General features: G+C 39.8%; 1 protein-coding gene across 1 annotated transcript; it reads left to right on the top strand.

Moving 5' to 3' along the window:
• The first annotated feature begins 1,261 nt into the window (after positions 1–1,261).
• Positions 1,262–6,983, top strand: LOC124043189 (geminin-like). The gene is made up of 6 exons (XM_046361479.1): positions 1,262–1,348; positions 4,633–4,740; positions 4,865–5,021; positions 5,236–5,318; positions 5,659–5,769; positions 5,899–6,983. Exons 2-6 carry the CDS (start codon positions 4,666–4,668, stop codon positions 6,160–6,162), a joined length of 690 nt encoding a protein of 229 aa, XP_046217435.1. The 5' UTR covers positions 1,262–1,348; positions 4,633–4,665; the 3' UTR covers positions 6,163–6,983.
• The last annotated feature ends 7,782 nt before the right edge of the window (positions 6,984–14,765 follow it).

The following is a 14,765-nucleotide window of genomic DNA, read 5'->3' as shown; positions in this document are numbered from 1 at the left end:
TTTTCTTGTCATGGTCCTTAAGATAATTTAAAAGACAATCAGGGGAAAGAGGAGATCATTGTGCATATTGACTTTGCAGCGAACTACCTGTGTAAATGGCCAATGAGAGACGACATCATATGGTACAGACCACAGCATGTGCTTGGACTTGTCCCTGAGCCACATCCAGTGACCAAAAGGCACATGGAGCTGGATGCCTTGGTTTCTATCTAAGCCTTAGATACACTTGGAAACTCACTATATAGTACATACAAAGCAGGCATAAAATCATATATTAAATAAAACATGTGTGACTCTCAATTAACTCTTCCCTCTATATATGTGCTAGAATTTACATTTGTAGCATCTAAGTGTAGTCAAGGACAACACATTGTTCTCTTGTTTAAAAGGTGCTAGTTCCAGTGTTTTGGAATCTTACTTGGTATTATATTAATCAAATGTTTAACAATGCTTGTTGTTCAAAAGGTTTGCAATAAAATATTGTTTTCATACTTTATTTTTTATTTTTTACATAGATGTAATTTCCACCACACCTTGTCATTTCCATCACAACCCATATTTTTGAGGTAAATGAGTATATTATGTACAATTTACATATATTCATTTGTTTTAGATATGGAAATCATATGGTTGTTGTCATAATCTCACAAAAAGGTTGGGTGGAAATATCTTATTTTTCCTGATAAATAAATGTTTTCAGATGTCACCAAGGCAAGATTATACATTAAGGCATCGGGTTGAATTATTCATATTAGGAAAACCTTAAAAGTCACTTAAATAATATTCAATAGAAGTTCATGTACAAATGTATAAGAAATCCGTTATAAATCAATTGTATGATTATTTCATTTTCAACTAAAATGGATGTTTAATGACGTGATGGAAATTACATTTGTCTATGGCTGTCTGGGAAAAATGACAAAAATATATACATTCTGGAATAGTACGATCGCAGCCATTATCAGATATTGTTTCTAGGCAAATCAAAAACAAGTACAATACTGGTAAAACGGTGTTTGAATAAGTTTTAATTTCTGAAAGTTTGCACTGCCAAAGTGCCAGAAGTTGCAGAATCACCCGATCATGAATTAGTGTACCAAGTTTGGTACTTGTATCATAAAGTTGAACGATCTCGGGTATGCTTGGTTCTTATGTGCTGGACAACAGAGGTCATGCCAAAATTCTTATTTTGAAGAATTGACTAAATCCGGAAGAAGAATCACATGTGTCACGTGATTTAACAGGATATTTAAGCTCCTGGCGCGAGGTGGCGAGAAAGAAACGTGACTCGGAGAATTAAAGAAGCAAAGATATCTTCGCTATAACACTCGCGGAAGCTTCCAAAACAGTAAGTTACATTATTATATGGTTTTCCAAACTGTTTAATTTCACTCAAAAGTCAAATATTCTCAAGTCAGTGAGTGTTTCACACCTAGGATAGCGGGTTGTTTATTTTTTAAGAATTTGAATGTTATCTTGGCTGTAGTTTACGTTACTGTACCAGATTATGCCCTACTGAAATTATTTTGTTTTCTACTTTACTAATTTGGTTCACGTTCTTTTTGAGAAAGAAATAAGATTATATTAACTATTTAGCCAGTTGCCATTTACCCAAAACCTGGTCATACCAAAGATTCAGTTGACTTTCACCTCTGGTCTGACCATGCCAGCCACCTCAATGCATTTTTGGCGGCTTCTTTCTATTGTTAATGTTAAATAACCATTTATAGCACACTCTTCCCGTATCAAGACATTCTCGTCTGCATTCTAACGATATTATTTTGTCCTTCTCAAGCCACTGTTTCAACCGTAGTAAATCGACTTTTTAAGACTTTCTCCATTAGGAAATGTTAAACCTGGGAATCCTAAGTAATTCAAGGTAAAAGCGGCAGGTAGCCTAGTGGTTAGATCGTTGGACTTGTAACAATAAAATGTAAAAAAGCTTTAAAAAAAAGCTAATCTAACGTTAAAACAGTGGATTCAGGTCTAATGCTGAGCAATCAGTGTTTTTGCTTTAATTTAGTTCAAAGGGGAATCTCAATATAGTGATCGTCTTTTGGTCACAACGTCTAAAGTCCATTCTGACAATAACATGGTTTGTTACTATCAGGACAAAATAATTAAATCACAGCACGTTTTTTTTTTAATCGCTTATACAAATTAATTTTAAATATTCCTCAAGTAGAAAATGTTGCTGCTTCCTGTTATGTATTTTTGAAATGGCATAGCTTCAAAACACTGGTATAAAATGACCGTAATCCATATGTTGAAGACTATGCATAAAAATGACTCTGTTAGTACCTTAAACGGCTCACTCATCAACATTTACCAAGCGATCACTCCATGTTGTAGTTGATGAGCTTGTTTTACTGTGATCAATAGGCTCGCAGATTAATCACTCAAATTGGCGTATGGTAATAGGCCAATTCACTGCTGCTACATTTGCCATTTGCGCAACCCACAATGAGCTTGGGTATACTAAATATACCTGTCGATAAAATAACCTGTAGTAGCCTTATGGCAGCTCAGCTCCTTGTGGGCCAATACGAAAAGGTAAACTTAACACTTGACTGGATCATTTCAACGAATTATCTCCACATTTAGGCCTAAATGGGTAAATGAGTTGGCTCTTATTTCAGTGATTTCTTGACTGCCAAATATCCATTTGTTTGTGGCCAGCGGCTTTAATAAAGAGCACCCCCCGCTGAGGTTTGAATTTCGTAGCTGCCTTCGAAAGCCTTGATCAGACCGTGTCCTTGCGTTTTTTTGGTACACCAGAAGTACATTAATTTCCAATGACTGTCTGATCGAGGTGTGAGGACAGGCAAGTATGATTAGACCAAAGATGCAAAATCTGTTTAAAGCAACGGACTTCTATATTAACATCACCAATCTGAGGTAAAAAAAAAAAAAAAAAAGTAATTTCACTCAACCCATTGTATAATTTACCATGTCAATTTTGGGTGACACTTTTGTATGTGGAAACCCTATCAAATTAGTGGGTTGGGCTATTTCAGCCACTCCTGCTGCTTACAGGTGCATAACATGGAGCGCACAGCCATGCAATCTCCATAGACAATCTGGCTTTCACCGTGGCACTGTCATAGGATGCCACTTTTCCAACAAGTCAGTTTGTCAATTTTCTGCCCTGCTAGAGCTTCCCCCGGTCAACTAAGTGCTGTTATTGTGTAGTGGAACCACCTAGGGGCAACAACTGAAGTGGTAGGCCACAAGCTCTCAGAACGGGAACTCTGAGTGCTGAAGCGTGTTAAAAAAAAAAATATATATATATATATAAAAATCATCTTTCCTGTGCAACACTCACTACCGAGTTCCAACTGCCTCTAAGCAACTTTATCGGGAGCTTCATAAAATGGGTTTCCTAAAGACTAAGAACACCATGCGCAATGCCAAACTTTGGCTGGAGAGGTGTCTTCTCTGGAGTGGTGAATCACGCTTCACCATCTGGCAGTCTGACAGATGACTGGGTTTGGCGGATGCCAGGAGAACCCTACTTGCCCGACTGCGCAGTGCCGACTTTAAAATATAATTCCTCCATTAAGGTCTTGGCCTGTTTTACATGGTTCAATATAGGCCCCTTAGTTCCAGTGAAAGGGAGGTCAACGCTACAGCATAAAATGATATTCTAGCAGATTCTGTGCTTTCAATTTCATAGCCACAGTCTGCTTGTCAGCCAATATTACCTGAGTCTGCTGCATGCTTGCTCTAATGCTAAGTTAACAAAGTATTATGTGCAAGGCACAAACCCTTTTGTATGACGAGACCTTACAAGTGGTTAACGGGCCTTGAACAGTGACCTCACATCCTTCAAACTAATTATTGTCTACTCGTGCACACCTTGGCATTAACTCAATATTTTCCCAATTTGACGTCTGCCTCAACTTAACTTGCTTTGGTTTGTTTGCACTAACTTGTAGTTGTCCATGATGAGCTTTTTGAGAACAGTTCCCACGGTAATTATTTGTTCAAGAATGTCAGCGAGGAGGATGATGACTGAAGGCCAATCGCTGCCCGTGGGAATATAAGGCAGTCGCCCCATCAATGGTGCTCCGAGCAGGATGGACCTGCCCCTTTCCGTTGCCTGCCAGTCAGTTGGATACCAGACATGGGTTCAAATACTACTTGATCTTTCCAGGACTGAGTTTGCGTTAGCCTGTCTGGAGTGCCAGGCCGACTGGGTTTGGACTTTCAATTGGTTCTGTTGCAACAGTAGTTCAATCAAGCACATCTGTAGTACTGGAAATGATTTTGAGTAACATTTGAACCTTCAGTCAGGTGCGTAGAGCCATTCAGTCACTTCACTTATTTTGCCATCCCACAATGACAATCACGAGTGTAACCGGAGTAAGAGCAGTTGAATGGCACTATGCCCAGGTGAATGCTCACAATACATGGGTCAGGGAGTGCAGATTGGGTTGTTTCCCACCAATGTTGTACCTTAATGGTTTCTCAAGGGTGGGGGGGGGTGTGTGTAACTAATGCCTGTTTTGCGTGTAATCACATGAATGCTGACAGTTTTATTAATTACTTTAAATGCCAAACTGTACAACTTTTCACATGTAACTATTCATTTGAATGTGGATGTGACTTTATATGCATTTTATTTTACAGCTTTCTTGTTGTTGGCTGGATCCATTCAAGACCATGGGACCCACAAGGAAAACCCTGCAAGTCCTCCAGCCTTCTGCAGGCAATACAAACCTAGGCAAAGTAATACCGGTATGCAATTGGAGTTTGTCACCGACATTGCTATACATGGTTAACTATAAAGTGTTTTTGGTCAAATGTCTACCACCTACCACTGACGTGCAGGTCAAGTAATTATAGGTTTACATGTGTTCAGACAGGAAAGGTGGCTTTCAAAAGGAAATGGTGGAACGCAGAACAAGTGACGGGCTCAAAGAGGGTGAAGGCTGAAGTTGCTGTCGCATCACCAAAAGCAGAGAATGACAATCGACCTGACTGCGTTACCAAGGAGACCTACGCGCTAATGGTCAAAGGTATGTTGTTATTCAAGGTGTTACAAGGACAAATAGTTTTTATGGTTGATCGTTATGGTTAGCTCATTTATCCCAATGATGTTTCATCAACATGGACTTGGCTCACATTTTGTCTACATGTATAATGTCCGTTATCGTCATCCCAGAGCTGAATGTCTTCATTTTATTTATTGTCCAGTAGTTTAATTGAAATAGCCTATCCCCCCTGTTTCAGAAACTCCTCCCTCTTCCTACTGGAAAGAGGTAGCCGAGGAGAGACGTAAAGCTCTCTACAACGTGCTCCAGGAGAATGAGGAGGTCAGTTAATCACTGAAGGCTGCTGACTAATGTTTAATGAACTTGTCCTGTTCCCACGGTTCAAAATGAGTCAATCACATGGTCTCTGGCAACACTCCAGCTGGAACAATGGGTGTTGGTCTGAACTATCCATATCTCTGAAACCATTAATCTCGTGGAATTCTGCCCCATGTTGTCTTTTGGGGCCTTGGAGCATAGTGGTATTTTAGCCATTGACCTTGAGCTGATAACGTTTAACATTTTAGTGGATGGTAAAGTCTGAAGCTACCTTAAAAAAATGTTTTTTTATTTAAAAAATGAGTCTGCCACATTGAGTGACTTTATTACCTTGTTTGCGCAGTTGCACAAAGGCATCGAGGCCAAGGATGAGCAGATAGCCCAACTGAAGACTGAGAATGATGAGCTTCAGGAACTGGTCCAACATGTACAGCACATGGCTGACATGATAGAGGTAAGAGCTGGGACATTGATGGCCACAAACTCCTTTTAGTTTCCATCTCATTTAAGGTCTATGGTGGATGCTTTTAAATGTAAGGTAGTGTGCGACGTTCAAAGCTAATATTCTGTTATCTATTCTCAGAGGTTAACTGGAAAGAGTCCGGAAAGTCTAGAGGACCTGCGAGAGATTGCGCTTGGTGCCGATGACAATTTTGAGGGACTAGAAGAATCTGATGCCCCCAGTACCAACAGTGTTTTCACACCCAGGTCTGTCACAGATGATGATGTCACAGAAGATGATGATTATGATGACACAGAAGATGATGTCACTGATGAAGATGATGATGTCACAGAAGATGATGAGGTCACAGAACAAAAGGAAAATGAACCCTCAGGGGAGGATTGACTGAATGTACTGGTGAAATCCTTCAGGCGACGCCTGTGCTTCTCACTCAACATTCTGGCATTGATGCCTTTAGTTACTTTATATATTTTCTTTGCGTAACATCTGAGGTACTTGCGCAAGATTTTTACTTTAACCATACCCTTTCTACAACGCGGCTATGAAAAGAGGCGCCTCCCTAGTTTTTATTTTACTCTGCTGTTGACTTTTTGAATGGTATTTGTTGGTGGTCAATTACACTTAGGATTTTGTTATAGTGCAGTTTTAATGCACACTGTACATATGCTTCAGGACTGTCCTATGATATAAATACTTCATCACTGGGGGCAAACTACCTGCCCTCCAGGACACACACAACACCCGATGTCACAGGAAGGCAAAAAAGATCATGAAGGACAATAACCACCCGAGCCACTACCTGTTCACCCCGCTTCTATCCTGAAGGTGAGGTGCATGAGTGCTTGAAAAACAGTTTCTCAAGGCTGTCATTGTTGAACAGCCATCACTAGCAGAGGTGGCTGCCTACCTACCGACTTGGTATTATTGGCCACTTTAAGTGGAACACAAGTCACTTTAATGCCACATTTCACACTACTCATCTCATATGTATATACTGTATTCTTTACAATCTATTGCATTTTAACTGCTCTTACCGTTCATCCATATTTTGTACTTATATATTCTCATTCATTTACTAGATTGTGTGTATTGGGTTTTGTTGAGGAATTGTTAGATACTGCTGCACTGTCGGCTCTAGATACATAAGCGTTTTGCTATTCACAACACCTGCTAACTGTGACCAATAAAATTTGATTTGACATGTATTTTTACTGCTCTAATTACATTGGGAACCAGCTCATAACAGCAATAAGTCACCTTGAGTTTGTGGTATATGGCCAATATGCTACAGTCTGTTTCCAGGCACTCATCTTTGTAGCTTGACTATATTGGCCAGATACCACACCCCCTCGGGCCTTATTGCTTACGTATACAGGGTAGTTTTCCAATGCCTTGCCATGAAGGGCACCAATTAGTAGATGGGTAAGAATATCCCTTTGAGCATTGAAGTTAATTACACTTTGGCTGGTGTATCAATGCACCCAGTAACTAAATGGGTGGGGGGGAATGGAATAGCGCTAAGCAGAGGCAAATGCCTGGTGGTACACCTGGTTCAGTCTGCTTTCCAACACACTGGAAGACATATTCACCTTTTCAGCAGGACAATAACCTAAAACACAAGGTCAGAGCTACATGAGTTGCTTACCAAGGTGACAAGATGTTTACGAGTAGTCTAGTTAGCTAATTTTCCCCCATCTTGAGGTAAACATCTTTAAATGGTCTGGAAAATAACGGTAATGTAAACCCACGCCCATTCTGTACAAATGTGCCCAAACGAGGCTACAAAGAGGACTAATGACACTAACTTCAATCGGATAGAAACCTAGTTCACACCCGAGTGTTGGTGGACATGGTAATGGCTCTATAGTATTGGAGTTGAGAGAACTGACCCTCCGTTACGTCTTGGTGTGTCGCATGCGATCATTCTCAAAACCGCTGTTTACTTCTAAGGTTTGACAACTGTTTAGTGTTTTATTTACATTTTAGAGGCGATAAGTTGGACAGATCGAGGGGGGAAAAGGCCATTACATCTGTCCTTCTCACTATCACGCATTAGTTTCACTTCCCCACCCACCATTTTTAAAAAGATTCGACGGGGCCCGTTGCCTGCTTGAATTATGCAGAAACGGGCAGTGTTTGTCATGTAATTGATTCTGTTGGAATGGGGAGAACTTAAAGTTGACAGGCCGGTCATTTCTTTTCACTGGAAGGCTAGTCGACTATCTAGTAAACAATTTGGCAACAAGGTTTTTTTTTTTTCCGTAAACAATTTAACGGATATCTCGTAATTGAACAAATTGGTAGGTGGCCAATAACTGGGGACCGTATGCCAATTAATACGGGACGTGTTTTTGCTAAACCGCTTATAAAAAAGCTGATAGCATGTTTGACATTTCAGCAGAAATACTAATTGCTAACATTTTTGCAACACCAATAATCCAAGACATTGATTGCCTGTACACAAGAACACTGAAGGTAATATTTCTTAAACGTGTGTTGGATATGCTGATAATATGGGGTGCCACGGTACAGTTTTGACTTAAAAATGCGTGAAAATTATATGGTAAGACTTGACAATGATCAAAAACCAACTGACAGAGCTTAAATATTTTTCTAATGTGGTGCACCGCCGGGACTCTTCTCCAGAGGCAGTTCTGTGTTCTGAATAGCCTGGCCTGCTATCTTCTTAGTGCAGGTTCTGGTTTGAGTCAAAAAATTTGAGTCAGTTTCACCCGAGCCAAAAAACACAATTCTTCCTATAGTAATTTGATATAGGATCTTTTATTTGAGTCTGTTTCTCTGGAGACAAGTTATCGATACCACCAGAGGGTGGAGGGGGACCTGTATAAGTGATTTTGGCCAGATAGACAGATCATCTGCAGAGATGTACTGTAGCTCTCCATGTACTCGTCTAAGATTTTACTCTTCTATACCATGTATCACATGTACAAAATTACCTTATTCTTGTGCATAGAAAAATCTGCCAATTGTATAAATACTTGATAGACCTGTGAAACTAAACTCAGATATGCTCTCTGAATCTACACAGCTGTATTGGTATGTATTACCCCCAAAGTAGCTATTCCAGGGCAAATCTAAGTATTTGTTTGAATCCAGGTTTCTCTGGAGACCAGTTTTATTCGCATCCTCAGAGGGTGTAGGGGGACATGTATCAGTGATCTTGACTCGATAAACAGATCACCTGCAGAGATAGAGAACCTTGTGTACTCCCCTATGGTTATAACTGGTTACAAAATCATCAGATATATGCTTAGTTCAGGTCAAAACAGCTCATAAGTATGTTTTGTGTGTGTATATGTGTGTACTACATTCGGGAAGTATTCAGACCCCTTGAATTTTTCCACATTTTGTTACATTACGGCCTTATTCTAAAATGGATTAAATCGTTTTTTTTTCTTTAATCTACACAATACCACATGAGAACAGATTATGGAAATATACGCAAATGTATTAAACATTTAACTGAAATATCACATTTACATAAGTATTCAGACCGTTTACTCAGTACTTTTGTTGAAGCACCTTTGGCAGCGATTACAGCCTTGAGTCTTCCTGGGTATGAAGCTACAAGCTTGGCACACCTGTATTTGGAGAGTTTCTCCCGTTCTTCTCTGCAGATCCCCTCAAGCTCTGTCAGGTTGGTTGGGGAGCATCGCTGCACAGCTATTTCGGGTCGCTCCAGAGATGTTCGATCAGGTTCAAGTCCGGGCTCTGGCTGGGCCACTCGAGGACATTCAGAGACTTGTCCTGAAGCCACTACTGCGCTGTCTTGCCTGTGTGCTTAGGACCCCAGTCTGAGATCCAGAGCAGGTTTTCATCAAGGATCTCTGTACTTTCCACTGTTCACCTTTGCCTCGATCCTGACTAGTCTCCCAGTCCCATGATGCTGCCACCACCATGCTACACCGTCGAGATGGGGACAGGTTTCCTTCAGACGTGATGCTTGGAATTCAGGCCAAAGAGTTCAATCTTGGTTTCATCAGACCAGAGAATCTTGTTTCTCATGGTCTAAGAGTCTTTGGGTGCCTTTTGGCAAACTGAAAGCGGGCTGTCATGTGACTTGTACTGAGGAGTGGCTTCTGTCTCGCCACTCTACCACAAAGGCCTGATTTGTGGAGTGCTGCAGATATGGTTGTCCTTCTGGAAGGTTCTCCCATCTCCACAGAGGAACTCTAGAGCTCTGTCAGTGACCATCGGTGACCGTCACCTCCCTGACCAAGGCCCTTCTCCCCTGATTGCTCAGTTTGGCCGGGCAGCCAGCTCTAGGAAGAGTCTTTGTGGTTTAAAACTTCTTCCATTTAAGAATGATGGAGGCCACTGTGTTCTTGGGGACCCTCAGTTCTGCACAAATGTTTTGGTACCCTTCCCAAGATCTGTTCCTCAACACCATCCTGTCTCAGAGCTCTACGGACAATTCCTTCGACCTTATTGCTTGGTTTTTGCTCTGATATGCACTGTCAACTGTGGGACCTTTATATAGACAGGTGTGTGTGTGTGTGTGCCTTTCCAAATCATATCCAATCAATTGATTTTACCACAGGTAGACTAATAAAGTTGTAGAAACAGCTCAAGCGTCACCAATGGAAACAGGATTACACCTGAGCTCAATTTGATAGCAAAGGGTCTGAATATTTATGTAAATAAGGTATTTTTTTTTATTTTTATAAATTTGCAACAATGTTTTAACCTGTTATGGGGTATTGTGTGTAGATTGCTGTGTGTACAGTTGAAGTCAGAAGTTTACATACACCTTAGCCAAATACATTTAAACTCAGTTTTTCACAATTCCTGACATTTAAAAAGTAAAAATCTCTTTCTTGGGTCAGCTAGGTTTACCACTTTATTTTAAGAATGTGAAATGTCAGAATAATAGGAGAGAAAATGATTTATTTCAGCTTTTATTTATTTCATCACATTCCCAGTGGGTCAGAAGTTTACATACACTCAATTAGTATTTGGCAGCATTGCCTTTAAATTGTTTAACTTGGGTAAAACGTATTAGGTAGCCTTCCACAAGCTTTCCACAATAAGTTGGGTGAATTTTGGCCCATTCCTCCTGACAGAGCTGATGTAACTGAGTCAGGTTTGTAAGGCCTCCTTGCTCGCACATGCTTTTTCAGTTCTGTCTACATTTTCTATGGGATTGAGGTCAGGGCTTTGTGATGGCCACTCCAATACCTTGACTTTGTTGTCCTTAAGCCATTTTACCACATCTTTGGGTGTATGCTTGGGGTCATTGTCCATTTGGAAGACCCATTTGCAACCAAGCTTTAACTTCCTGACTGATGTCTTGAGATGTTGCTTTAATATATCCACATAATTTTCCTACCTCATGATGTCATCTATTTTTTTAAGTGCACCAGTCCCTCCTGCAGCAAAGCACCCCCACAACATGATGCTGCCACCCCCGTGCTTTACGTTTGGGATGGTGTTTTTCGGCTTGCAAGCCTCCCCCTTTTCCTCTAAACATAACGATGGTCATTATGGCCAAACAGTTCTATTTTTGTTTCATCAGACCAGAGGATATTTCTCCAAAAAGTACGATCTTTGTCTCCATGTGCAGTTGCAAACCGTAGTCTGGCTTTTTTATGGCGGTTTTGGAGCAGTGGCTTCTTCCTTGCTGAGCGGCCTTTCAGGTTATGTCGATATAGGACTCCTTTTACTGTGGATATAAATACTTTTGTACCTGTTTCCTCCAGCATCTTCACAAGGTCCTTTGCTGTTCTCTAGGAGACAGAACGTGTCTTTTTCCTGAGCGGTAATGATGGCTGCGTGGTCCCATGGTGTTTATACTTGCGTACTATTGTTTGTACAGTTGAACGTGGTACCTTCAGGCGTTTGGAAATTGCTCCCAAAGATGAACCAGACTTGTGGAGGTCTACAATTCCTATGATGTCAAGCATGAGTTTGTAGGTAGGCCTTGAAATACATCCACACTTCTAAATTATGTCAATTAGCCTATCAGAAGCTTCTAAAGCCATGACATCATTTTCTGGAATTCTCCAAGCTGTTTAAAGGCACAGTCAACTTAGTGTTTGTAAACTTCTGACCCAGTGGAATTGTGATACAGTGAATGATTAGTGAAATAATCTGTCTGTAAACAATTGTTGGAAAAATGACTTGTCATGCACAAAGTAGATGTCCTAACCGACTTGCCAAAACTATAGTTTGTTAACAAGACATTTGTGGAGTGGTTGAAAAACAAGTTTTAATGACTCCAACCTAAATGTATGTACATTTACATTTACATTTAAGTAATTTAGCAGACGCTCTTATCCAGAGCGACTTACAAATATATATTGTAGAACTGTAATACAGAAGCCAGCTACTCTCAATTACAAGCCTGGACTGTATTAGTGTTTATACTCTGAAAAAAATAGATTTTACGTAAAATGAATTAAACACCAGAATTCCTATAATATACTTGTAGGGTGTTTTGGTCTCTACAGCATTTGGTTTGAAGTAACTTTGAGGATTTGGGCATTTTGAAGCATTCTGCCATAGTCCCTACCGAACGCATTGTTTCACTAACAGTGATTGGTGGCTAAATAAAGAACTCAGCCCTATTGTAGGTCGATGTCTCTCAGGATCAATGGATGAATCACTTTTTGACAATACAATTAAGTATATTTAACTAAATGTAATATTTCTAAATTAAAATATATGATCAATTTATGGTAAATCAGATTTTTAGTACTAGTGGAATGTACTTTGGAGAAAAGCTGCACATCAAAGGAAATGTATATTTTTGTTTTACAGAATATGCAAATTAACACTTTTTTTGCAGAATTAAGTCTGTTTTGGTTGTTTTCTGTTCTAGATGACATTATTTACATGCCTAAGGATGTTTTTTAGAAGAATAGAGTTGATATTTTGCTATGATTGTTTCTTTTTCTAATACTTTCTTGGGATAAAAATGAGTCCAGTTTTTTTTGTAAAATATGTTAGTAGTATGCTGGTTAATGTGAGTAGAATCTTGAGTTATCACTAGACACTGATACTGGTCCCTTTATGGAAATACCATCTACTGGTTTATATAGCCTCAATCCCTGCCTGAACACTAAAGTCTTCTAAGAAGAAAAACATTAACGGCTGGACTAGATCCTTCAAACTCCAACTCGGGACCTTGAAAGCTAGTTCCACTGCGTGTTTTGTTGTTCCTCTCTAATCAGGGACTGATTTCGACCTGGGACACCAAACGTGTGTAATTATATAATTGAGGTAAGTCAGCAGGCTCTGGATCTCGTAGGGTAAGCGGTGAATACCCCTGGTCTAGAGGATGACTGGGTTATGTTCTCTTTCCCACAGCCTCTTAACATCCAGCAGTGACATGTCACGCGTCACTGTAACCTTTTGACATGTTATCACCAGGTATAAACATGACTCGTCTCAAGATGATGCACCTTTCCATTCTGTTTGAAGGTCTTTGTGCTCCCTTGTCCAAAATGACAAAACCATGTACGCTTCTGGCTGCAATCCCAAACCATTCATAGGTTGGAAAACACACTGAATATTGATCTGCTTCTTGGTTTTTCATTTATTCAGTTGGTGGCACCGGGCTCGTGCTAATGACTGGAGCGGAATGGCTGGAATGGTATCAAATACACCAAACTCATGGTTTAATGTGTGGTCCTGTGTAGCTCAGTTGGTAGAGCATGGTGCTTGTAACGCCAGGGTAGTGGGTTCGATCCCCGGGACCACCCATACTTAGAATGTATGCACACATGACTGTAAGTCGCTTTGGATAAAAGAGTCTGCTAAATGGCATATATATTATTATTATTATTATAATGAGTTTAATGAGCTGTCCTCCCCTCAGCAGCCTCCACTGGTTTTGATACTAGGCTAAAACATTAATTAAATCATTACTCTCCCAATAAATAAAACCATCGTCCAACTTATTTTCATAATTATGCAAAAATAAACTTTATTGCCACTTTCATTGAGCAGGGGAAATGATTGCAGTCAGTACTGGAGCAATGTTACATGTCCTTACTGTGTATTTACATGAAATATGATCAATGTCATAATGTTTCATTATTCTGTCTACATGTTCAGTCTGACTTGGGAGTTGAATAGAGGCAACATTAATTCATCACGGGTTACTTTTAGCACAAAGAAAGATGGAGACCGCTGCATCATGGAGAAAAAAAAGAGGAGTTGTTGAAGTAACGAGTATCATACCAAAATACTGTAATGCTATTTACGTCATGGGAGAAAGAGGTATTGTTACTCAAAATAAAGACCATGATCAACATACACCAGGCCAAACTCAAAGCCATCTTCAGTTTTAGTAACAACTTTCACACATTTTAAAGCTTTAATATACAAAAGAACAAATATTATTTCACATATTACCGCCTAAAACACACCTTTTCGTATCGTTATGGCTTTAGGACAGTGCGGTTAGAAGCCGATCTCATGTCGCAGGATTAAGATGATAATTCTGATGGTTGTTTCTGGTTGTTCTTTGTAGGTGAGCCTGGGTGTAGTGGCCAGGTTAAAGATATCTTCAGAATAAATGTTCATTTTCAGGCTTTCCTTGCGTAATAAAGTAGCGGGGGAAACGCTCTCTGATTATGTTCGTAAATCCTCCAAATAATACCAGCCATCCATCTTACTTAATGTACAAATACATTTAAAAGAGTGGAAAAATATATATTTCCAGTAACATTTTATGTAAGCAAGATCATTCCCATGTTAATGAGTCCTTTTTTTAATGAAACTTTTTTTAAATCAAACATGAGCAAAAAAACACCAAATATAAAACTTTTACATGTGAAATAGTATCTGCATTCTGCCCTCTTACTCAAAAGTAAATTAAATATTAGAATCACAAATGTGGCGTAAATAAATTAAGTCGAGAAAAACACTTTGTTGTCATGCTGAAGAAGCCCCGGACTCAGTAGTATAGATACAACTGGCATAAAAAGCTAGGCAGAGCGCTATAGCCCCGGTCCTTGCTG

This window comes from Oncorhynchus gorbuscha, linkage group LG09 (assembly GCF_021184085.1).
Source record: "Oncorhynchus gorbuscha isolate QuinsamMale2020 ecotype Even-year linkage group LG09, OgorEven_v1.0, whole genome shotgun sequence".
NCBI lineage: Eukaryota > Metazoa > Chordata > Actinopteri > Salmoniformes > Salmonidae > Oncorhynchus > Oncorhynchus gorbuscha.
The sequence above is the reverse complement of the archived record's forward strand: the minus strand, read 5'-3'. Positions and strand labels throughout refer to the sequence as shown.

Coding starts and splice junctions, on each gene's coding strand:
- LOC124043189 (XM_046361479.1), top strand. CDS start 4,666: ATGGGACCCACAAGGAAAACCCTGCAAGTCCTCCAGCCTTCTGCAGGC. Junction 4,741..4,864: donor ACCTAGGCAAAGTAATACCG/GTATGCAATTGG, acceptor ACATGTGTTCAG/ACAGGAAAGGTGGCTTTCAA. Junction 5,319..5,658: donor TGCTCCAGGAGAATGAGGAG/GTCAGTTAATCA, acceptor TTGTTTGCGCAG/TTGCACAAAGGCATCGAGGC.